Source organism: Sminthopsis crassicaudata, chromosome 2, assembly GCF_048593235.1.
Source record: "Sminthopsis crassicaudata isolate SCR6 chromosome 2, ASM4859323v1, whole genome shotgun sequence".
NCBI lineage: Eukaryota > Metazoa > Chordata > Mammalia > Dasyuromorphia > Dasyuridae > Sminthopsis > Sminthopsis crassicaudata.
Window position 1 is genome coordinate 33,759,118 of NC_133618.1, and position 26,709 is coordinate 33,785,826.

At 41.0% G+C, this 26,709-nt stretch overlaps 1 protein-coding gene across 2 annotated transcripts in view; it reads right to left on the minus strand.

Moving 5' to 3' along the window:
* REEP1 (receptor accessory protein 1) overlaps positions 1-25,890 on the minus strand; it is a 124,741-nt gene extending 98,851 nt beyond the window's left edge. The window contains exon 1 of one of the 2 annotated variants that reach the window (XM_074285667.1): positions 25,625-25,890. In XM_074285667.1, the coding sequence (XP_074141768.1) occupies positions 25,625-25,656 (32 nt within the window). In that variant the 5' untranslated portion in view covers positions 25,657-25,890. The remainder of the gene's footprint in view (positions 1-25,624) is intronic. The other variant, XM_074285666.1, reaches the window with a different exon arrangement.
* Positions 25,891-26,709: the final 819 nt, after the last annotated feature.

A 26,709-nucleotide genomic window follows, 5' to 3' on the forward strand; every position in this document is an offset into this window, starting at 1 on the left:
CAGCAATACTGGTTTAAGAATGACTGTCATTTTGACTATCATAAATACACAAATTAAAAATAAAAATATGAAAAGGATAACTATCTGCATCCAGAGAAAGAACTGATAAATAGAAATATGTAGAGATTAATTTTACATTTATATATGTTTAGCATACATATACACACTTGCTTCACATATACATATGTACACACACATACATACATATATATGTACATGCATACATGTGTTTATGTGTGTGTACAAAACTGTGTCTAGCAGTAGCCAGCCTAAGGTGAGGGTGAAGAGGGAAGGAAAAAAGGAAATATATGTGATAACTTTGTTGTGTCTTTGAAAGGAACAGCAAGTTGTGTGTGGTAGATTTGCAATTTCATGTGCAATCATTGTTTTCATTTTGCTGTATTAAGGAATTGCTTGTTTTGTACCATGAATTGAAAATACATTTTTTAAAAAAGAAGTACAAATAGCAAAATATTGGGAAAACATGTTCTCACAAACCCCAAACCTTTGATTGAAGGAGAAAAGATGCTTCAGGGGTTATCTAGTGAAACTTCTTGTTTTTATAGGTAATCCCCAGAGGTTAGATAGAGAAGAAAAAGCTGAGCCTGACCTAAAGAAAGAATTGGCTGATGAATGAACTCCTGGCTACTTGCTGGGACAAAGAAATGGGTCAAGGATGAGAAAAATATACTTTGTAGACTGTGTAAAATGACTGGATTAGAATAAATCTTCCAGACTCTAAAGCCTAAAATCTATGAGAGTTTGTTCTTCTGCCTTTGGGGATTTTGTTGTTTGTTTGTTTTTGTACTGACCTGAGATTTCCATTGATTTGAGAATCGCCTCAACTAATGACATAGCCAGCATTTGTGTCCTTCAGTAATTTACCCAAAATGATGCAGCCAACTGATTGATGTCAGAGATGAAGCTTTTTTCCAGGGCTCCAAGACTTCCAAAAAAGGCTCCCCATCCATGACATCATTTTGTATCTCTTCAGTATTATATAGACTATATAATCATAGAACTCAAGTCCATAAGTACTCACTTAGCACTTACACAGTAGAAGTCATCTCCCTAGACCCTGTCTCCCCATTTATACTGTAAAGCCTTTCAAGGCAGAGAACCAATCTCATAAATATCAATTGATTAAGAGATACAAGCAATAATAACTTTAGGATTTACTGATGGGAGGAAATGAAAAGGAAGAAGGTGATTTGCTGGGAATTTAGAAAAAAGGCTGGGCCTGATCGTCTCGGGCCTCCAGAAACAATCATGGAATAAAGATTGAAGTTGGATGGAATCTTAGCCTTATTCAATCTTCTCATTTTATAGGAAATTAATGCAGGGTTTCAGACTGACTTGTCTAAGGTCATAAGTGTCAGAGGCAGGATTTGAATCCAGGTCCTCTTATTCTAAACTCTGCGTTCTTCCCACTGCACCGGACTGCAGATGCAGTAATGAGTAGGAAAAGCTGTGATTGAGAAAAGTCATCCTCTATAGCCAGCTGAAGCTGAAACCTTCTCCATCAGCATTCCCTCAAGACTACACGTCCCAGATCAGAGGGAGAGGTAAAACTGGCACCAATGGGAAATCGCCTCCTCGCCCAGAGTCTCGTTATGCAGGGTACAAGCTCATCAGAGAGCTAATGAGTATTAGTCATTCCCCTGGAGGTCCATCTAGAGTTGGGCCCAGGAGAATCATCTGGGATGATCTCAGAGCTGGAACTCCAGGGAAGGCAGAGGGCTTCCTAATGTAGTTATGAGAGAAATCTAAAAAAATATGGGGCCTAGACTTTCTTCCCCTGCCACTTCTGTGGCTTCCCCTCCACAGAACCTCATTTTCTGATCTGTAAATGGGGATGATGACATTTTCCCCTATTTTCCCCTAGAAGGTTCTTATGAAAATTCAAAGAAGCCAGATCAAGATCTTGGGAACCCAAAGCACGTCACTCACTCCAGGGTTGGAGCTATTAAACTTTCTCTGAGCTAGGGAGATCTGCCCTCCTTCATCCCTCATCACCATCTCTCCTCTTCTCAGTCCCAGGTGGGGGCTCCTGAATTTCACTGAGTTTTCAGAATTAGAAGGGCCATGTAGTTCAGTCCCTGCTTGAAAAGAATCCCTTCTAGAAGTTAAGGAAGAACCCACTATCTCCCACATCAGCTCCTTTCATTTGATGGCTTTCATTGTTAAGTTTTCCCTTGGATCCAACTTGGATCTTGGCTTTGTGTCCTAAGCAAATTGTTATAAAAACAGCTAAAATTTATATAATACTTTAGCCTGAAAAAACGGAGCCACATAGATAACTTGCCCAAGGTCATACTATTAATCTCAGTTGACCCTCACAACAATCCTGGGAGGGAGGTTCTATAATTAGCCTCATTTTACACCTGAAGAAACTAAGGCAAGCAGAGATTAAGTCATTGGTCCTAGGTCACAAGCTGGATCCTGACTCCAGGGCCAGTGCTCTGTCTGCTGCATCACCAGCTTATCAGCAGGTCAATTCTGCCTTTATCTAAGTCACGGATAAAAAGGAGAGGCTGGGTGGTATAGTAGGAGGATCAACATCGGCAAGTTCTGGATTCAAATCCTGCCTTAAGCATATACTAATGATGTGATCTTGGACCAGTACCTTTGTCTTCTCATCTGTAAAATGACAAATTGCATTTGGGGCCAGCTCTAATTCCAAAGCTGTTCCTCATCCCGAGCTGAAGTTTGCTTTTCTGTACTTTCCCCTCCTGGGCTTTGCTCTGGCCTCTGGACACAGAAAATAAAGTCAGACCTCTCTTCCATGTGGGAGCCCATCAGTTAATTGAAGATGACAGATCACACTGAGTTCAGGACCAAAGAGGCCTGGGCACCCCCGCCCTGGGCTTGCCAACTAAGCAGCTGTGTGACCTCCCATACCTGGAGCTGGAGGCCTCTGGCCCCAACAGCTTTGAGATCCCTTCAGGTTCTACCATTCTCTAAAGTCACTCGAGATGAGGAAGGCTTTTACCTTGAGCTCTGTGTCAGCCTGGGCATCCGGCCAGGGGAGCTATGGGCTCGGAAGAAGCTGCCAAGGGTGTGGCCACTGCAGGGAGAGGTGAACCTAGGGGAGATTCTTCTGGGCTACTCTACACAGCTAAAAATGTGTCCCCCCTCCCTGCCTGAGGGGGGGGGGCTTCTGTCTGACCCCTCCATGCATTGTGGCCACCCAGAATGAAGGGTAGGGTCTTTTCCCAGCTTAGCACCCAACCCACAGATCAGCCCTAATCTAAGCAGCCAAGCCCAGGCCAGGCTCTTCTTGCCTAGGATCCCACAGGGACACCCAGAGAATAAACTCACGGACAGTTCTAACAATCATTGTCCATTTCTGCAACACTTTAAGGTCCAAAGTGAGCTTCCCCTAAATGTTCTCACATAAGTGGCCAAGCCCCATTTGGTCATTGTTTGCAACCAGATTAAGTCAGATTGAATGTAAATAGCAATCATTTCTGCTTTGGCCAGAAATCCTGAGGATCCTCCCCCCCAGATTCATTTATTTATTTAGATTTTTTTTATTTTTGGACTGGGTGAGAGAGGAGATTCTTTGCCTCAGTTGTTACCTAGCCTTAAACACTGAATGGGTGCGTTGCCTCAGTCAAACTGAGACCTGTAGAAGACCTTAATTTAAAAAGACCAAAGTCTCCCATTTCATCCAGGGCCTTATCCAGTCATCCTGATCTCTATCTGGCCACTGGACCCAGATGACCTTGGAGGGGAAACTGAGGCAAGTGATCTTCCCTCACTTAAATGCAATTCACTTGCATGTCACAGCAGCACCTTTCCATTATCATGGTCCTCTTCCAGAACAAAGGACAAACAACAACAATAACACTTGAGCCCTAAAGCAGCCCTGTGAATGTCTACGTTAACCACCAAAATCATAGTGACAAATAACTTTGAGGAACTTGAGAATGCCAGTCAATATAGTGACCAACCATGTTTCCAGAGGATCAAGAATAAAGCCTGCTCCCTCTGGTCTGAGATTGGGAAGTATTGGGACGTCCTTGCAACAAATATTGACTAATATGATAGTTATTACTATTATTTTATCAATTATTAACAAGAATTAATAAATTAACAGCTTTTACTAGTGACATTTATTAATGATAATTAAATGAATAAAGTAATAGTAATATATATATAAAGTAATATAGTAATATATTATTAATTTATGCAAGTACAGTATCAGGGCTATGAGAGCTAAGAGAAGGCGCTTCCTCATCTGAACAGTTTCATTCATTTATCTCCCATTTCTGAAGCATCTACTTCTGAGGCAAGCACTGTGCTAAGTGCCGGGAATACAAAGACAAAAGCAAAATATTGCTTGCCCTCAAGGAGCTTATATTCTACAGGAAGAAGACACAGTACATAGGTAATTAAAGTAAGCTTTTCAGGAACAGATGGAAGACAGTAGAAGATCAAAGGAAGCCTTATGGAGGAGGAAGCAAGTCTGAAGGGAGCTAAGAATTCCAAGAGGAGGTAAAGAAGAGCATTCCAGGCCTAGAATTTGCTGTATGATTTCAGGCTAATAATAAGTGATGGGCCTCAGTTTACTCATCTGAAAAAAGAGGGAGTTGGACTCATGGCCTCTCAGGCCAAGATTGCATCTGACCCAAACCTCATGCTAATTATCAATCAGCCTTCACACAGAGCTATGAAATAAGTAGTCCTTTCTTAGCCGACCAGTTCTGTTGTCTCCTCCCGGCCATAGTGGCTCCTCAGAAACAGCACAGCTGGAAGACGAATTCAAATTCAATTTCAGACACTTAGTGATATGATCTTGGGAAACCTTCCTCCTCTCTAAAATTGATACAATTAGAGTACCTACCACCCATAGTCATGCTTTGCAGACCTTAAAGGGCTACATGAATGCTAATTATTATTATTATTGGGCAGACTGTTATTATTATTGGGGCATATGAGGGAGTTCCAGAGGATCTGAATTCTAGTTCCAGTTCTCATCATTATTTTACTTTACTAAGCTATAACTCCATCCCTGAGTCAGAAGCTTCCCTACCACAAAGGAGTATTCAGACAAGAATGCTAAAAAGTTCTATCTTGGAAAAAGTGCAAAGCGTTAGAATACATTCTCCACATTGGCTTGCTCCACAATCTAGTCTCTTCCCCTCACTCATTGAGTTCAGTTTATAAGAATTCACTAAATCTTACTGCATGTCCAGCTTGTACCTGCTACTTAATCCTCTTCCAGACAGGATTATATCCTAACTACACTACTTGATGATCTAGTCAAAAGATTGCAGAGCTGGATTATTAACCCTGCAGCATATCAATAAGGGAGGTTGGAGAAGAAAATCTAATTTATTCAGGCTTCACTTATTCTGAAATCAAAGTACCAGAATATGTGTACACATTTATACATAGATATGAATATTATGCATATATGGCAACTCTCTATATGACTTAACATATTAAACATTTCCTTTATCTCCAAATTTTTTCCAATCATAGCAACATGTTGTAATTATAAAATTCTTACTATTTTCTTTCTTTCTTCTTCTTCTTCTTTTTTTTTTTTTTTCCTGAGGCAATTGGGGTTAAGTGACTTGCCCAGGGTCATACAGTTAGGAAGTGTTAAATTTTTGAGCCCAGATTTGAACTCAGGTCCTCCTGACTTCAGGGTTGGTGCTCTTTCCACTGCACCTCCTAGCTACCCCAATTATAAAATTCTTAACATAAGTTTAGGAAAGATAGAGTCTAGTCCTTTGAGCTTAAATCCAAAGGTGAAATTGAGCACATGAACACATTCTTGCAAACATTGTGGTCTCTCCTAAGCAAGTTATCTTGAACAAAAGCTATCAAACTGAATGTTAAGAGGCTTACTAGGATCCTGAAATCAAAACTCGCTTAAAAGAACATATTTAAGGTGATTAACACTTAATGCAATTCCAATCTTAATGTGAACTTTTTGAAGTGTAAAAATATAGACCATGACATATTTTGAAAATATTCTAGCAAAAACCTGTATACTATTAGTAGACCCATTCCTCTTTGTCTATAACCATTGTTATTAAGTCATTTCAATTATGTCTGACTCTGTAACGCAGTTTGGATGTTCTTAGTAAATGAATTGCCTACAATAACCCCACCAAAAAAAATCATTCTACTTTGGGAATACCCAGTGGGTAGATCATTATGAACAACTAAAAAATAATTTTTAAAAATATCTAAAGGATGCCCCATGTAGACGTCCAGGCCACAATTTAAGAGCAAAAAGCTATTATTCTTGTGTTCTCTTCTTCCTAGAAGTGATTTGAAAAACATTATATAACAAATATGGATTCCCTGCTTTCCCATTACCTCACTTCTCAGCCATAAATTTCCCTCACCCTTTAAAGAAAGATCTGGACAAAAGTTTGTGATAAAGAAGAGATCCAAACAATGTTACAGAAATTAAAAGAAAGGGCTTCCTAAAAGAAGAAGACACAGTATATGGATAGAAAAGTAAATAGAAATAGAAGATCTGCATTGTGCCATTTGTATGAGTTAATTTCCTAGGGCCTCAATTCACTCTTCTGGGGAAAAAAAGGAGCGGTTGCTCAGTCTAGACGATCTCTAAGTGCTTTTCCAGGTTTAAATCTATAAGCAAAAGTTGCAGATTTTCTAGATTAAAAAACTGAGGACCTCAAATGTTAACATTCTTTTGCCCAAAGCCAGGCTACAAGTGTCACCAACACCAGTTTCTCCACTAGCTCTCATTCCACTGAATGCATTTTGGTTTGTGTATATAAGTCACAATGTCCTTCAGTTTGGTAGTCAATTTAATTTGTCTTCTCTCCCACACCTTCCTTCAGAGCCTTCCAACACTGATCTAACTCTGGGAATGTGTGTGTTAGGAAAAGAATATAATACAATTACCTGGATTTTAGTCCAGGCTCTGCCACTACTGAGTGACCTTAAGCAAGACTTAATTTTTCTGTCTCAGTTTCCCCATCTCTGTCCATCTCTATGTCTTAGAATTTCCAGCCTCCTTCAAAATACAATTCAAGTTTTATGTTCGAGGTAACTCTTTTCCCAATTCCCCCAATCATTAGTGCTTCCTTTCTCCTGATTTTCTTCTATTACTTGTAAATACTTAGCTTTCACATTTCTGTGATGTGTTATATTCCACTTTCCTTCCAAATTGAAAAGAAGCTCCTTGAAGGCAGGGCCTCTGTTTTGTTTTTGTCTAAGTAACTACATCTCTTCAGTAGCTGGAGCTCCTAACACAAAGCCTTGTACCTTGTGAGTATTTGCTAAATATCCATTCAACCAAATTGCTTGAATCTGTCAACTAGTAATAAGGAGACCTGCCCCAGATATGACACATAGACTGGTTGTTTAGGTAAAAACATCTTGAGAAAATTTAACAACCAAAAATAGGAAAACATATATATTTTGAAAGTGCTAAAGAAATGTAAACTATAACAATGCTGATTAAAATAGTAGGGAGGGCAAGAAAACAATACCAAAGAAGGATGATTCAGCCTTTGATTCAATCCTTAAATTAGAAAAAACAAACAAAAATGCATCTATTATATAGCTCAAACCAGAATTCTCCATTTGCTTCATAAATAAGCAAATGGTGAAAAATCAAGCTAATATAATAATAGCTCAATGATATATTAATAGTGTAATAATAACATTTCTATAGCATTGTAACATTTGAAAGTCACTTTATAAATATTATCTCATTTGATACTAACAACAACCCTGGAAAACAGGTTCTTTATAATCCCCATTTTACAGATAAGGAAACTAAGGTTAAATAATTTAAGACTACATAATAAATAGCCTGGATTTTGAACTCAGGTCTCTCATTTTTCTGAGTTCAAATCTAGCCTCAGATATTGACTAGCAACATGACATTGGGCAAGACACTTTATCCTATTTGCCTCAGTTCCTCATATATAAAATAAGCTGGAGAAGGAAATGGCAAACCCCTCCACTATCTTTGCCAAGAAAACCCCAAATGGGGTCATAAAAAATCAATCACAACTGAAATGACTGAAAAACAACAACCAAAAAACCAAACCCTGGAATCCTGATGTAGTGCTCCAGAGATCCACTGAGCTCCCCAGCTGCCTACTATCAAAAACTTTCCAAGGAAGCAATTTCCAGAGGGTTTTTTAGGACCTACACAAATGAAATTCAATATCCCCTGTCTTCCTTGGCTATCAAATGATTACAGTTAATGTATTGAGGCACTTTAGTGGTACAATGGGTCATATGTTGACCTTGAGAGTCAAGACTTGAATTCAAATTCTGCCTCAGACATTTACTAGTCTTGCGAAGCAGGGCAAGTCACTTAACCTCAATGTGCCTTAACAGGAATGATAATAGTACTTCTTCCCAGGATTGTCATGAAATCTAGTGAGGTAATCTCCATGAAATGTTTTGCAAACCTTCAGGTGCCATACAAATGCTGGTTATTACTGTAATTATTAGTAGCTGACATGTTATATTGGCATAGGGAAAAACAGGAAAGTAATACTCATGTAATGCCAGTAATTAAAACAGGGAAGCTACAGCAGAAATGTGACTCTTGTGAATACTGGTAATTGAGGAAAAAACAGAAGTGATGGGAGGATGGAGAGTCATCTAGGGATTCTAAAAGGGAGCTCTTAGCACTCGCAGGCCTTTAGGAGGTAATGACTGCCCATCAATCATATTTCCCTCACACTGAGGTTTACGGCTTCTCCGCTTTCTCGATGCAAATATATTACTAGCATAATTCATATTTATTAGCTATGCTTCATAGCTCACAAATGGGCAGAAAAAGAGAGGAGGGAGGTAGCAAAGAAAGATAGAGATATTTTCCTGGAGTGCCAAGGAAAAGAAAAGGGAGGGAGGGAGAGATGGAAGGAAAAAAGAGAGAAAGAAAAAGAAGGGAGGAAAGGGGCTGAAAAGAATCTAAAAGATATTTTTTTAATTATTGAGAGAAGATAATAACAACGTTTATTAAATATTTACTATATGCTAGACACCATGCTAGATTGTAAAGTAGTGCTATTATCATACCCATTTTATGCCTGAGGAAATGGAAGCAAACCAGTTAAAATGACTTGATCAAAGTCATATAGTGTCTGAGATAAAAATTGAATTCAGGTCCTCCTGACTGCATTTCTAGCACTTTATTCACTATACCACTTAGCTATCTATAGTAAATGATCATTGGGTAGTGAAATAAGCACTTTTAAAGCACCTACTTTATAGAAGGCACAGATGATACAAAGAAAAAAAATTAGTGCCTTGCTAACATGGAATTCAATTTAATATAATTTTTCAGCCCTAAAATTATATTAATTAATTAATTAATAATAATCACCCAATGAATGCAAGGTCTTTTTGCAGTTTTTTTTTTTTTTACTTTCTCAGCATACTGCTTAACAGACAGTATGTGCTTAATAAATATTGAATTACCTCTATTTAGAAAGGAAGGAAGGAAAGGAAAAAGGGAAGGAAAAAGGGAAGGGAAGGAAAAAAGGAAGGGAAGGGAAAGGAAGGGAAGGGAAGGGAAGGGAAAGGAAGGAGGAAAGAACAGAGGGAAGGAGGGAGAGAAGGAAGAAAGAAGAGAAGGAGGAAGCAAGGAAGGAAGAAGAGAAGGAGGAAGCAAGGAAGGAAAAAAAAGGAGGGAAGGAAGGAAAAAGGGAAGGAAGGAAGAGAGGGAGGGAGAAAAGAAGGAAGGGAAAGGAGGAAATAAAAGAAAACTAAATATAATAAAGTCTTTTTTTTCTTCTTTGATTTTGTGTTAAAATCTATGCTATAATGACCACCAAAAAAAAAAAAATCTAAAGTGAGAGGTTTAGCACAAATACAACTAGAAAAATCAACACTTTACTACAAAAGTTAGGGATATATCTTTCCTTTATGTTAACAATTACAAAATGATGAGTATAAAGATAACTACTTGCTAGACAACTATTTTTATATACTTTTCTTAGTGGAAAAAGGGAGAAAAAGTGGGGAAAGAGAGTAAGTGTCTGTTGTGTCAAAACAAAGTACACCAATACACTAAAAAAAAAAAAAAAAAAAAAAAAAAAAACCTAATCAAGTACTAGAAAGAAAACAAAGTCTATCTTATAAGAGCATGGGTTTTTCTTATTTTACTAATATGGAAATATCAAATTTAGGAGTTTCATTTGGAAATGTGTCCCATTCCTGGTTCACTGTTGGTTTATTGGAGCTTAATATCAATGTGCCCTAAATTCTGTATCATGTGACATTACCCTTTCCACATTGCCTCACCTGCTTTTCCCACATTCCTGTCTAGAGTTCCACGAAAACCCCTAGAAGTTCATACTGAATAATCCAGACAAAGAAAGAATGTTTCCACAATTGTACAGGCCCACAATTCAAAAAGCTAGGCTCTTTTTTATTTTATTTTTTTCCTGAGGCTGGGGTTAAGTGACTTGCCCAAGGTCACACAGTTAGGAAGTAAAAAGCTAGGCTTAATAACCAGGACAATTCTCCTTCTCCAGCCCATCTGGAGCATGGGGATATATATACTATTGGGCTCATGATTCTAAACTTTCTCAATTCATTCCTTAAACCTTCTGGACCTCAGTTTCCTTATCTGTAAAAGAGAAGATTAAACTAGGTGACTCCCAGCTCTTCTCCTAAATCTATGAGCCAAGGATTTTTCTGGTCCAGAAAGGAAAATTCATTAATGGCAAGAAGCCTTGGAAAACTGTGTATTATGCTCAGCCCATCACTTGTACTCCCTCTCCCCCCCCCCCCCAAATGTAAGTGAAGTTCTTGGCTGGGATTAACTCCTGGTCAGGTATCATCCAAGATCACCCTCCTGGAAAAGACCTAGACAGGGAGGACACACTCAGGGACGTACACTAAGAGGGTTAAACAGACCTTGGCTTCCTTCCTCCTACTCCAGCTCCCCAAACATACACTGATTTCTCATAAAGGAAGAAATGAACTCATTTCAGAACTGAGCTCAGAATGACCTAATAATAAGCAGGTGAGATCTTTCCACTGAACTTCAAAGACACAGGAGAGAAAAGACAAAAAAGCAGGATTAGTTGACAAAGCAACGGGGCAGCTGAATAGCAGGGAAACTTGAGTTGGGATTTTCACCTTCTTGCAAATACTTTTAGAAGCCTCCCATTTATAAATAGACTTGCAACTTAGGGGCCAGTCAGGGGAAGGAGGAACAGGAGGGAGGTGAAGTAAGAGAGAATCTAGGAGCTGGAGAGGGCCCTAGCCAGAAACTAGTCCCTCCATTACAGAGGGCTCGAGATGCCCTTGAAAGGAAGTGATTTACCCAGGCACCCAAAGGCTAAGTGGCAAAGCTGGACTGAAGCACTATCTCTGAATTGGAAGAGCCCTCGGAGGCCATCAAGTCCAAATTGTCAATCAATCATCTGACAAGCATTTATTAAGCCCCTACTGTAAGCCACACACATACAATCAATGAAACATACCTACTCAAAAGGAGTTGCAAATGGCTTTTCTACAAAATGCCCAACCAAGCACCAGACTTTTGCTTGAAGATTTCAAGGGAGAGAGAAGTCCCCAGTTTCAGAGAAAGCCCACCCAGCCTGCTTTGGAGCAGCCCTGAGTGCTAGCATTTGTTTTCCCTCACAAAAAAAGCCTACGTTGTTATGGTAATTGTATCCTGTCCTCAGAAGGCAAGCTTTTTCCAAATGCTCACCCTTAAAATAATTAAGGCAGTCACCAGGTTACACACACACACACACACACACACACACACACACACACACACACACCCCTAAAGCTTCCTTTCTCCATTCTAAGTCACCTCACTTCATTCAAATGATCCTTGGGAAACATACCAGAATCCAGTTCCTAGGCCTCCTAGCCATGTTTTTTTCCACAGAGACACTAAAACCCTAATTAGTGTGAACTATTAATTATCTGGATTTTCCATGCTCTGCCCCACCCCATTCCAATTGTCAGAAGCTAATGTTATATTAGGGATTTTTCTTAAAGGAACAAGAAAAGGAAGTTTCACCCACTCAGCCATTCAATCTAGTCTCCTACTAAAAGTTTATGATGACTTTCAGGCACAAGCTCCCCATCTTATGCAACAGAACTGACCTGCTAAGGCAGGTTTATACCAAATCATTTATTTACTCCACAAATATTTGTTAAGTCAGTCGCAGGAGAGGCCCTGAGCTAGAGGCTGCAGGTCCAAAGATAGATCTGATTTGGAATTCAAATGTAGGGAGTGGGGAGGGGATAGGGGCATGGGAATTCAAATGTAGGGAGTGGGGAGGGGATGGTTCTGCTGCTTATTATTTATATGACTTTAAGCAAGAAAACCTTCAGTGTTCTCACCTGTAAAATGAGATAACTTTTAATTTTTTTTTTTGTTGTTATTCTGAACTTACTCTCAAAAGAGCATTTCTAGACATATCAGAGCATTATATATACGGAATATATATATATATATATATATATATATATATATATACCGTATATAGGAAGACATGGATCTCCATTTTATGCTACTTGCTTTAAATATGTAAAAATGTACATATGTGTGTGTTGTGTGTTGTCTGTGTCTGTGTCTGTATCAGTTAAGTTGCACAGTGCTTAAAAGGTTGGGTCTGGAGTCAGGAAGACTCATCTTCCTGAATTCAAATCTGGCCTCAGTCACTTAGCTGTGTGACCTTAGGCAAGTCCCTTTACCCTATTTGCCTCAGTTTCCTCATCTGTCAAGTGAGCTAGAGAAAGAAATGATAAATGACTTCAGTAACTTCACCAAAAAAACCAAAAACAAAACAAAACAAAAAAAAACCCAAAAGGCCACAGAGAATCAGACACCATTTAAAAGAATGAAGGGAAATATATGCAGAATTCAGAATATATATATATATATATATATAAATTTATATATGTATATGTGTGCCTATAAATATGTACATACATATTTCTGAACATTACTTTCAAAACTGCCCTGCTTGTCTATTCTTTTCTGTGCACTTTTTTAAATTTCTGTTTTTAAATATTCCCCTTGGCTTTTTTTTTTTTCTTTTCTAGCTTTTCTAGAAGAAATGGTTTCTGAGATCTTTTCCAGTTTAAATCTATGATTCTGATACCCACAATCAACCATAAGTTTTGCCATGTATTTACACTAATACACTTGGTTTATTCAGTGCTTTATCAGAGTTATTTGTTTATAAATTATGTCTCTTTCCTAGACTACTGGATTCATGAGTATGGGCCTTTATTTATATTTCTATTTTCTGTATGTGTATATATTCTTTTCCCTACTAAAATGTAAGATTCTTTAGCGTGAAAACAGTCTTGTTTTTGACTCTCTATCCCCATTACACAGTACTGTAGTGGGAGCAGGGATATGTTGGGGTCAGCTCTAACCACCTTGCCTATTACTAAATTTTCATCGTGAGCATTTACATCTGAGAAATGGGGCAAAAGCTACAAATCAGAGTTTGCTTTATTGTTGCGTTGACTATCTAGACTTGAGAAAGTGATGGAGAAAATGTTAATGATTGTCTGAACTTAAAAGTGGGTCCTGTGTTCATTTTTTTTTTCAGAGCTGGTTGTTAAACATTTACCAGCAGAGCCTGTCTAGGTGTTTAATAAAAGCATGAATGCAGGTGGTGGGAAAGAGACATTGGAACTGATAATGCATTGGCCCATTTTAACAAAGGTTAAAATGAAAAGAAGTTTCTATTTAACTCTTGATTGCAAAAAAAAAAAAAAAAAAAAAAAAGTGCCAATGAACTTGAACATTTGTTGCCGTGAGTACTTCCGTAATTTCAATTAACTAACAAACATGTATCAAAATGCCTACTATGGGTCAGGCACTGTGCTTCATGCCAGGGATACAAATACCAAAAATGAAACAATCTGCAGTCTCCAAGAGCTTATGTTACTATTCTATCTATTTAGCTATTCCTTTTTCTGAGTTCTATTCGTGACCTGAATAGCTCTGCCAAATTTCTTCTCAAGGTGACTAAGGAAATCATCTGTTCTTATGACAGATGCTCTAAGACTTCCAGTGTTCCCAAAAAGGAACATAAGAGAAACTGTCTTTCTTTCTCCAAAACTTTATGCATATCTTAGATTATTTCAAATCTAGCCCTCCCTATTTGAAATCTGCTAAAATAAAAAAAGCAAATTGCTCCAACAGAAAAGTCATTGAATGATGTGAACAAATAGTTCTAAAAAGAAGGGTTGCAAACTATTAATAGCCATGAGGAAGAATATTCTCAATCACTCATAATGAGAAAAATCCCAATCAAAACAGCAAAGGGTGACAAAAGCTTGATATTGTTGGCGTTGGAGGGGTTGTGGGAAAACAGGCACACTAATTCATGTAAATGAAGCTGAGAATAGGTCCAACCATCCTAGAATGCAATTTGGAATTATTCAAGTAAAATAAAGGGACTAAAATGTCCATCTACTTTGATCTTGCTGTTCCCCTGCTAGATATATATCCCAAGAAAGTCATTGACAAAAAGAAAGGTTCTATGTGCAATTGGATAGTTATAAAACCACTTCTGTGGTAGGAAAGAGCTGAAACAAAGGAGACGTCCGTTGATTAAGAAGAGCTACAAAAATGATACTGTGGGTATGTGATAGAATAATGTTATATTGTAAAAAACAAGAACTACAACCATAGATATTTACATGAACTGATACAGAGTGACATCAGCAGAGCTCAGAAAATAACATACCCAGTGACTGCAACAATGTAAATAGAAGGAACAACCACCACAAAATAGCTAAAATTGAATGTTGCACAAGAATATGAACTGAAAGAAGGGAAGAAACATTTATCTAGTACCTACTATATGCTAGGCACTGTGCTGACATTTTTATATTTTTAAAAATTTTATTTTATTTTTTTTGCTGACATTTTTATAAACATTATCTCATTTGATACAACAATCTTGGTAGGTAGATAATATTATAATCCCCATTTTACATCTGAGAAAACTGAGAAAGACAGAGATTAAATGACTTACCCAGAGTCACATAGTTAGCAAGTGTCTTATTCTAATCACTGGGTTACCTAGATAGCTGTCTTATTATATAGAATAAACTCAGTACTATAGAAGAGATATAAGAAAGTCACCTCCTTTTCTAAGCAGAGGTAAATTTGTAGATGTCGACAATTGAATATAATGTAATATTTTTCTATGTTAATCTACATTTTTCAAAAAGATTTTTTATTCTAAGGCAGAGATGGACAGGGCAGAATAGAGAGAAATCAAGGCAATGTAAACAAACTATATCAAGAAAATATATTTTTAATAAAATAAAATAAAAATACCAAGGCTTTCCAGCACCAACAAATAAACATTTATTAAAGAATTATGTGACAAAGGAACTGGAAACTGAGTGGATGCCCATCAATGTTAGAGAATGGCGACTGAACAAGTTATGGTATATGAATATAATGGAATATTATTGTTCTATAAGAAATGACCAGCAGGATGATTTCAGAAACTCCTGGAGAGACTGACAGGAACTGATGCTGAGTAAAGTGAGTAGAACCAAGGGCACATTGTACACAGCAACAACTGGATTATGTGATGATCAGCTCTGATGGATGCGATCCTTTTCAACAATGAGGTGATTCAATAGACTAGTGATGGAGAGAGCCATCTGCACTCAGAGAAAACCATGGAGACTGAAAGTGGACCACAACATAGAATTTTCACCTTTTTGTTATTGTTTGCTTCCTCTTTTTCTTTCTCATTTTTTTTCCCTTTTTGATCTGATTTTTCTTGTGGATAAATGTGGAAATATGTATAGAAAAATTGTACATGTTTAACATACTTAGATTATTTCTGTTCTAAGGGAGGAGATGGGGGAAGGGAGAGAGAAAAATTTAGAACACAGTTTTGCAAGAGTCAATGTTGAAAACTAAATTTGCATATATTTTGAAAATAAAAGGCTATTATTAAAAAAAATTATGCTAAATACTAGAGAAACTAAAGAAAGGCAAAAAATAGTTCCTGTTCTTGAGGACAGAGAACTGTTCTCAAGCAGTCTTAAGGACTTACATTGTAAAGGGGGGAAAAACCCACAAAAGGAAGTTCTAACCTCTCTGAATGTCATTGATTGTGCTCTATCCATGCTCATTGCTGAGCTAGCTCAATCAAATCTATGAGGATAAGACCATCAGAGTTTTGTGCTGGGGAGAGAAAATTTAGGGGCACCATTTTGAAATGTCACTTTTCCTTTGCTCTCTGACTGCAAAAATGAATGAGTGTCTCTCTCCAAGCCAGGAACTGGCAATGTGGAACCTTTGGCTCTCCTGAAGTCTCAATATAAGTACTAAAGCTTTAAGAAGACTCTGCCAAAAAAAAACTCCAGTTTTTAATGCTCCACCTACCCTAATCACTTGATATATATAGTTTATATTTATTTATCTGAAAATATGCTGTATCCTTATAGCCGAATTTAAGATCCTTCAAAACAGGATTATCTTACTTTCTGGTTTTATATCTCTAGCAAATAGCACAGTGCCTAGCACACAGCAGGTGGTTAATAAATGCTTGTTTCTTAAACTATTGAGAGTCTAGGGGCAGAGTTCCTGTGAGCCAGACCCCCGCCAGCAGCCAATCTTTCCGCAACTTAGATCTCTGAGAGTCCATGGGTCCTACTACAATACAATCAACAACACTGGGTGGTCCTTCTATATATTATTTCCTTCCCTTCCCCTCCTCCAAGCTGTGGCCAATGCTCCAGCAGCCTGGAAACACGACAATCTCCCAAACCAGGCTTCCTCTCTCTGTCTGAACTGCCTTAGCTCACACATAAAAATTGCTTGTGATGATGAGTCCTATCCCCTTTATGCTGCTGCCTTCTCTCTGACATTATCTCCAAATTTCCCTTATTTGCCATCTCCATTAGACTGAGATCCTGGAGACCAAGAACTAACTTCTTTTTTTTTTTTTTGCCTTTCTTTATATTCTCAACACTTAGCATAGTGCCGGTCACATAATAAGCTCTTAATAAGAGCTTGCTAATTTGTTGACTTGATTCCAAACCCATCTGAACTTGATGGGCTCTAAAAAAAAGGGTAACAAGAAAAAAGGGCATTCAATTGGGTTTATTTCCAGTCCACAAAGCTCTAAGTGGGCACAAGTCTGCCCTGTGCATCCTGAGATCTGTGCTTTTTGGCTGATGTCATGATCCAGGAGAATAATTGGATTTGGAATTTCAGAGCTGACCAAATAGTGAATATTACGGAAATTTCAATCGCTTAAATTGTATATATGAATCACTCAAAACTTGCATTAAAGTTACTGGTAGGCAGTGACATGGGATGATGCTCTCAGTCCTGGTATTACTGCTGTTTTGCCTTTCTTTGCTTTTATCCTATATGATCTCATTTGTCAGTTACTGGTACCATTCAATTGATTTGTCCTCCTGGGGTCTGAACTGGTGTTTATCAACAATTGTCCAGCCTCTGTTTGAATCACTGCCTTCAGAGGCAGACTGTTCTACCACGAGACGGATTTAATTGGTTTATTCTATTATTATTATTCTATTATTATTAGATGGTTTATTCTAATATCAAGATAAATTCTTCTTATTAGAACTCCCACTTGTTATACTTAGCTCATCCCTCTAATGCCACAAAGGACACGTCTAATCCTTTTGTCATGACAGCTATTAAAAAAACTTGATGTTTGTCTATTGTGAACTATCACAACCTCCAAGTCTTCTCTTCTCAAAGTTTTTGTTATTGTTATGTCAACTTTCAATCGTGTTAGACCCATTGTGAATCCATTTGGGTTTTCTTGACAAAGATATTGGAAGAGTTCACCATTTCCTTATCCAGCCCATTTTATAGCTGAGGAAGCAGGATGAAGTGACTTGTCCAGGATCACACAGTTAGTGTCTAATGCTAAATTTAAACTCAGGAAGATGAAGCTTCCTGACTTCATCAGGTTTTCTATCCACTGCACCACCTAAATAACTTTTCAAGACTAGATTTCACCCATATCTGCAGATGATCCATCCCTACATGACATAACCTCAAGGCCCTTTATCACCAAGGTTGTCTGCATTGGATTCACTCCATTTATGAACGTCCTTCAGAAACTGTGGGGCTCACACCTAAACATGATACTCCTGTTGACCATAGATCAAGGCAGAAAACAGAGACCTCTTTATTCCTGAAAGTTAAGTTCAAAATCAAATTCACTCTCTTAGCTACTGTTGATTTTTTTAGACAACCTAAGGTCTCATCTCATCATACCTCCTCTTTGGGAAGGTCCTGGACTATTGCATTAGTTAGTGTCTCTGCCTCAAGTCTCTCTCTATTAAAATCTATCCACTACTCTGCTGTCAAATTAATCTCCCTAATGTGTGGCTATTACCACATCATCTCCCATTTACTGGCTGCTCCTCCTGCCTGGAATTCAGTCCTTTTTCATCTCTATTGCCTGGTTTCCTTGGCTCCCTTCAAATCCTGGCTAAAGCGTCATCTTCTGCCAGAAGCCCTTCTCCAAAATGCCCTTTAATACTATTGCGCTCTCTAAAATTATCTTGTTTGTACATAATTGTTAGCATGATGTCTCTCCTATTATATATATCCTCAAGGTCCTTGAGGGTAAACACTTTGCTTTTTTGCTTTGCATCCCCAGTACTTCCAGAGCACATACTGCCTAGCATTGCCTAGGTGCTTAATAAATGCTTACTGGTTGGATCTGTGAAGTCCATTTTTTGAATCCAAGTCAAGTAAGCTTTATCCCTACTCAATTTCACCTTATCAGATGCAACCCAAAGTTCTGGGCTATCAAGATTTTTTGGATCCCAAGTCCTTGTTCCAGTTTGTTAGCTTTTCTTTCCAGCTGGTATCATCTGCTAATCCAATGAGCATGCTATCTCTGCCTTCATGCAAGTCATTGTTTAAAAATGAGCCAAGCAGAAGTCTCTGGAGCTGTTCACTGGAGACCTACCGCCAAGTTGACTTGGGAACATTAAACACTCTTTGAATCTGGCCATTTAACTACTTCCAAATTCAGCTAATTGCACCACCACTTCACTGATGGCTCTCCATCCTTTCCACAAGAACGACATGAGATATTTTACCAAATATCTAAAATCTAGGCAAACTCTATCTAGCCTGTATATCCAACTTCTTTGTCAATGGATTGATAGTGTTCCACTGCCCACTGGGTCAACTGCCCTTGGGTTTCTTTTAAGCTCATGGAGTTCTATGACCTGTACCCAGGTAGCATTACCAAGTTTTCTGAGCCAGAAAGACCTGGGTTCAAGGCTGTGTGACCATGAGTATGTCATGGACTTCTCAATACCCCAGTTCTCTCATACTATAAATCCCTTACTAGTCACTAATACATTTGGAGGAAGATGTTTCCAATTAGATATTTCCTTCAATCAACAAACTCCATCTATATAAAATGGAAGTAAGGTTAACCTGAAAGGACTCATTCTAGCTGAAACACTCGGCAAAGTGGGCATTTAATTGACACTAGCTGAATGACATAAAGTTTTGCTAATTTGGTGATCATTGATTTCTAAATTTTCAAGAATTTTCTCTTGAATTAACCATCTTAGAATTTTGCCAGCACTTACTGTCCATCCCATTGACTGATAGCTTCTCTGTCCCTGTGGACGTGTGTCCACCATCAGCTTTTCTGGCTTCTTTGCCTCAAAGACCAGAACCCCTAAATCTCCTTTGTATCTTAAGATCTATGCACTTTTAAAATTTGTAATTATGCAAGCGATCTAAAAAGAGAACAATAGACAAAGGAGATATGTGGTTAAACAAACAATTCCCCTGCACTCTTAAAGATCAGTGTAGGACTGAGTAAAGGGGTTCTTTTCCTGAGGAAATGATACTGAAGACTGATAGAAGAAATAGCTTCAGAGACAGCTTAGATAGAGTCATATGGTAGTTATTAAGGGAAATGGGGAATTGTAGAATTTAAACCTCTAAAGGGGCCTTTGAAGTCATTTAGTTTCAACCTTTTCACTCTATAGATTAGGAAAAGGAGGTTCAAGGAGGTCTTCGAGGGATCAGAGACAGCTTTATTGATTCATTCATTCATTCCCTCTGGCAATATAAAGCCCTCTCTCCTCCTAATCTCTCTTTTCATCTATTTATGCCCTAGATGGCTTACTAGTCACTAATATGCATGGGGGAGAATGTTTCCAATTAGATATTCCCTATTAGGCAGCAAGGATTTATTTTTTATTTTTGTGCTTTTGAAAGGTAACTGGAGTTAAGTGATTTGCCCAGGATCACATTTCTAGTAAGTGTTAAGTGTCTGAAGCCATATTTGAATTCAGTGTTCTATCCACTGCACCATCTAGCTGCCCCATCAAGCATTTATTAAGCACCAACTATACACCAGACTGACAGTTATTGGGAATATAATTCCAAAGAATAAAATATGCCCTACTTTTAAGACCTTTTATTCTAAGGGAGTAATAGAAAGGAGATTAACAAGCATTTATAAATATTTGCAGTATGAAAATAAAGAGAATAAATACATTTATTTGCAATAAATGCAAAGTAATTAAATACAAGGTAGTTTGGGAAGAAGAGCACGGGAAAATCAGGAAAGGCTATGTGGTCTTAGAGGAAGAAAGGGACCCTGGGAGATAGAAGAAGGAAGTGCATTCCTGGCAGTTAGCTAGCCAAAGACACAGAGGGGGGAAATAGAGAGGGGAAATTGGCCTCAATTTGTCTAGACAGCAGAGTGCAGAGAAGGGAATAAAATCCAAATGAGACTGGAAATATGGGTCAGGGCCAGGTTGTAGAGAACTTTAAAAGCTAAAAGGGGGGGATTTATATTTTATCACAGAGACAAAAGGAAGTCCCTGGAGTTGATTGAGTAGGGAAGTCACATGGTCAGATCTGCACTTAGAGAAAACTACTATTTAGTTCAGATCTCAGATCTGGGCCAAATCTGTGTATTTATTTTGGTTTTGCTTTGTTTTGGGCCCAGATCTGAGGTTTTATCCATGTAGGGATTGTTGCCATAGAAACTCTGCCCCATGAACATTGGCAGCTCATCTGTGATTTCCAATCAGACCGTCTGAGACACTGGAGATTAAGTGGCTTGGCCATGAGACACAGTGCTGATGTCTGGAAAAGGACCCCTCTCAAAGGGAGATCACTGGCCCATGGTCACTGGCAAAGGCATCACTTGAGCTAAGTCTTTGCAACTATAAATGCAACCACCATAAAATCATGGCACCTCTCCCCTAAGAGAATATCGGCACTATAGCAGAGAGTAGCATGACATCATTAAAAACATGGAACAATTTCTTTGAGGCTGACCAACTCAGTCTTGTTTTGGGCCCAGCTCGCATTCCCTCTGCAGTGATGTCCAAATTATATATATTGTTGTACCAGCTCGTCGGGCTGCCCTTTCAACTGCACATGTATTGTATTTATGTATACATAAGTACGTGTTACTATCTCCTGATAGAATACAAGCTTCTTGCAAGTAGAAAATGACTTACTTTTCCTTTGGATTCCCCAGTGCTAGAACTATGCTTAGAATATAACAGTGATAAATAAATGTTTGTTAGTTAATTGACATCATCACCTGGGCAGTATGTATTTTTCCTTTATGAATTATTTGGATGATACTAAAATTGCCCCTGGATCTTACTGTAGGCATTCTCTTTTCTTCTCTCTTTTTTTTAAAAAGTTTTCATTCATGCTATTAAAAGTCAACGTCACATATTTAACATGTATGGGACCGCCTGCCATCTAGGGGAGAGGGTGAAGGGAAGGAGGGGGAAAATTGAAAGTCAACGTCACATATTTAACATGTATGGGACTGCCTGCCATCTAGGGGAGGGGGTCATTTCCCAAGGACCATCTCCCTTGTTTAAAAAAAAAAAATGTTCTGTCAAACAAAACAAAGCAACATATCATTCATGTTGGAAAATGAATGCTTTTTTTCACACCTTTCATCCACCACCTCCCTGTTGATAGCATCCTTCAGGGCAGCAGCAAATAGAAATACAGAAATACAGCTATCCCATCCACATCAAAAGGATTACAGGCGTGGCACCCTAGAGATCTGGAAAATGTGTAAAAATGTTTTGGCCCTTTGTACCAGAGCACTCAGTGATGTTATACAATATTATGCAGTTCTTTTACATATTCCTGAATTTCTAAACTTTTCCTGTGTCATCTGCTGACTTTTGTAGCCACAGATGTGGCTTCTGCAAAATTCCTCCCCAAATTCCCATTTAATTTCTTACGCTGATCACAATATCAAAACTACGATGAGGAAAATCCCTATGTGAAAGGGATAGCTGTATCTGAAGAACTTCACCATCTAGAAGAACTCCTGCTTCTGTCTGGATTTTGCACTGAATATCCTGAAAAATCACCATCACCTTTGGTGTAATAGATCTCCCAAGGAATAATTTAATTATGCTATTTTGTGTAGAGGTAGCATGACACTAATGGATAGAGAACTGCCTCAAAGAAAGGGAGGGCTAAGCTCAAAACCTGATCGATCCATCCTCACTGGTCAACCACTTAGTGCTCTAGGTAATTCAAAGATCAGATTGTAAAGAAGGAGCTGTTTCCTTACTAGGGATTCTCTATACCAATGAAATCTCAGGTTGCTGTCCAATCTTTTTTTGAACAGCAACAGAAAGAGCCTCAAGACCTCTCCAGGTTCCTGGGAAGCAGTACGGCAGAGAAGAAATTCCAGCCTGTGTTTTGCTTATTTTTATATCCCCAATGCCCTGTACAATACTTAATAAATGTTTTTGACTGACTGAACAACATCTAAAACCAATTTTCACCAGTTTTTGAAACACTTTTTAACTGGTTAATCTCTCTGAAGCTCAGTTTACCTATGTATAAAATGAAATAATGGTCCTAGGTACATACTACTGTTGCGGGAACAATGATATCAGCCCCTTAAAAGCACAATGGAATTGTGGGTTATTATTATTAAAGGTCACCAAAAGAAAGCATTGTGATGAGGCAATTGAAAAATCTAACTGGGGCTGCAGTGAGAGGCATAAAAGCTTCCTTGAACTTGGAGGTGAGAGCCCTGCAGCCGGACAACACCCAGAACATTATGGCCAGTTCTGGGAAGCACAATTTAAGAAAGGCATTGATAAACTAGAGCAGGGCAAGCAAGATAGCGAAGAAAATAGGTGTGTATTTATTAATCACTCATCATCCAGGCACTGTGCCAAGCACTTTTTATAATGAGATAACATTATAATGTTATCTCACCATGACCCTAGGAGAAAGGTATTATTGCTATCTCTATTCCAACTGAGGAAACTGAGGCACACAGATTAAATGACTTGCCAAGGTCACAAAACTACCAAGATCTGCCCTTCTCTGTGCCCCTAGCTGCCTCTGGATCCTTGTCACATGAGGAGGCTTGTGGGTTAGGGATCAAAATAGAGTCAGGAAGCACTGAGTTCAAATTTGACCTGAGATACTCTGGACAAGTCACTTAACTCTGACTCGTCTCTCAAATGAGCAGGGGAAGGAAATGACAAACTACTCCAGTGTCTCTTCAGAAAAAAAACCCAAACAGGGTCACAAAGAGTTGGACACAACTGAACAACAACATGTTTATCCCATGTACTCTGGGAGCACGTGAAAGGAGTTGTGTTTAAATATCTGAAAGACCGTCACACTTAAGAAGGATTAGATTTGTTCTATTAGGTCCCAGAAAGAAAAATATGGAGCAATGACTACATTGACCCTTGAGGTCAGAGAAAACCCCCCGGATGATGGCAAAGCGGAATGACTAGATCAGTGAGTGATTCTGTAATTCCTCCACCTTTTCCATCTTCCCAGCTTGTCCTCTGGAGGAGGTCAGGCTGGTGAGCAGGCTGGGAATGTGACCACAGCCCCTCCCCTCCCACTGAGGCCAAAATACTTCAGAGATCAAATGCCCCCTCTCAATTCCAGGGGCTCCTTATCCTCATGACCCTCCTGGCAGAGAAGGTCCCCCCTCCTGGTGGGGGGAAAGGATGCCCCAGAGAATCAGAACTGAATCAGCCCCTTGCCAGTGTCCCGGAGCTCGGCCGCCCTGTATTATTCATGCCCAGCTCTCCGGTCCATATGAAATCGTCTAAATATTTAACATGCCTCCTGGAATAGCCCACAAACCTAACAGCAGTCAGCAACAGCTGCAGATGGGCCCAGATCAAATGACTTGGGGGCTGAAAGGGAAAGAGACCAGCCCATCTTGGTCTGGAAAGGCTAGAAAAATGGCAGATGCTAAGCAGTGGTGGCCGGCCCTTCCAGCCCTGGAATCCTCTTTTGTGTGTCTCTAGAGAGAAGAAGAGGACAAGGAAGATCCATTAGGATAGAGTGAAAGTCTTGGCAATAGGCTGGAAGAACCGGGTGGAAAGGATATCGTATCAGAGAGCCCATTTCCCTCAGACAAAGGAAAGCCGGAGGCCTTCTCAGAGCTCCATTCCAAAAGGCAGCTCGAAGATCAGGGGCTGCTACCGTGCAGGAGGGGCGGAATGGATGCACAGAGATGGACAAGATGAAAATGTCTGATCCACACGCAGCAGAGTCGTTCCCAAAGAGGAAGTAATTCAGGAGAGACTCTGAGAAGTGACCCGGCCACCCATCGGCCTCTGAAGCTCGGGGTGGGAGAAAGACAGGGAACACACCCTTAGGAGTATTCCCACAGGTTCCCTCCTCCCCCTCCCCATCATCTTCCTCTCAAGCCACAGCGCCCTTCGGGTCCCAGTTGTCATTGTCTTCCTGGCACTGAGGAAGGCACTCCCGTCCCACACATTCCCGCAGACCCGCAAAGTAGCCGCGTCGCCCTTGCACCCCACCCAGCTCCCACGGGATTGCCCCACAGCGCCACGGGGTCATTAGGAGGCAGACAGACCGAGGGGAAACTGCGAGACATAAAGGAGGGCATTAAAAAATAAATAAATAACCAGACAACAACAGGGGAGAAAAAAAATCCACCACCCAAGGAGAGCCCCGCCTCCGCCGCCGTCTCCCCCACCCAGTCTCCGGGCGGACCCCTCAGGCAGCGCCCCCTAGTCACTTTCCAGCCCCCGTCTGTCAATTTCTCTCGACAAAGCTTGTTGGCCGGCACCGGACAAACCCAGCCGGATATTTCTCTTCAAGAAGGTGGACTGACTGAATTGCTGCCCAGTCCCTCCCTCCCCCCACCCCCGACCCCCGCCATCCGCAACAAAACCGACGAACAAAAAGCCCAGCCCGGAAAACAAAGACCCGGGGAGGGAATGGGTGGGGGTGGGCGGCAGCCCTCAGAGGAGGAAGGCTCTGGGCACCCCGGGGCGAAGAAATCCAGCCACCTTCTCCAGCCCGAGGGCTCGCCCTCGTGCCCTCTTCCCGCAGCAGGGAGCCCTTTGCAACGCTCCCGCAAGGGACTGGGCTTCCCGCAGAAACAGGCTGCGCCTCTGCCCCTGCTTCCCCGATGCAGCACCCGCGCGCCCCGCCTTGCTCTGCCCTCTCCGCCTCCCGGTGCCCACAACCCCGCTCCTATCTGCGCCTCCCCTCCTAAATTTAGCGGCGCCGCCGGGTATTAATAGCCGAGGCTGGGCGGCCGGGCAGGGGCAGGGCGCGCGAAACGCGGGCTGCCCCCGGGCCAGAGGAAGGGAGCCTACTTACACCACCAGCCTGGAGATGATCCAGGACACCATGGCGGGGGGCACGGCGCGGCGAGGCGAGGCGAGGAGAGGAGAGGCGGCCGCGGCCGAGGCTGGCCCGGCCCGGCCTGGGCGCCGCGCGCGAGGAGGAGGCGGCTGGCTCGGGGCGCCGGGCTCCCGGCACGTCGCTGGCTCTGTCCGGCCGGCCGCTACAGCCACACTGAGCGGCCCCGCGGCTCAGCCATTAGCAGGGCGCGCAGTCGGCGCAGCCGCGGCAGGTTCCCAGGACGGCGGCGGCGGCGGCTCCTGCCCCCGGGGGACCTGGGCGGCGCGGCCGGGCCCGCGATTGGGCAGCGCGCGCGGGCGGGCGACAGCCGGGGGCGCTGGCGGCACGCCGCGCTGAGCCCGCGTCCGCGCCCTGGCACCTCGGGGGGCCCCGGCCAGCCCCCGGCCGCCTGCACCCACGAGCTGTCAAAGTGCGGGCGGAGGCAGCCGCCGGCTGGAGGGGTGTGAGGAGAGGGCGGGCCTCCCCTCGGCTCCCTCCCCTCCCCTCCGCAAGTGTGCAGGCACGCACACACGCGCGCACGCACACAGCACACATACACGCACACACACACCACACACACACGCACACACACACCACACACACACACATGCACATACACACACCACACACATACACACACTTGTGGCAGAGGCGAGAGACTGAGGAGTCGGTGAATTTACTGGGGGGAAACTGAGGCACAGAGAGTTCCGTGACTTGCCCAGAGACACTTAGCTAGTATAATGTCTCCGTGTCCATCCTAACAAGCTGTGAGACACAGGACAAGTTACTTAACTACTCTGGGAGGGTGTCGTCACACCCTCCCATCTCCTCCAAGTAGCCCAAGCTATGCCCGGAGACTGGAATGCCCTCCCGCCCCGGCCCCACCTTTAGGATCAGTGGTCAGATGAACCCCCACCTCCAGCGAAGGAGCTTTCCTGATAAGCCCCTCCCCCGGTGGTCCGGGGCTTTCCACTAAATTACCGCGCATTAATTGTGTTTTTAGAGTGGCTACTCAGGCGAAAGGGCAATGGAGTCTGCCCACCTGGCTTCAAATCCCCCTT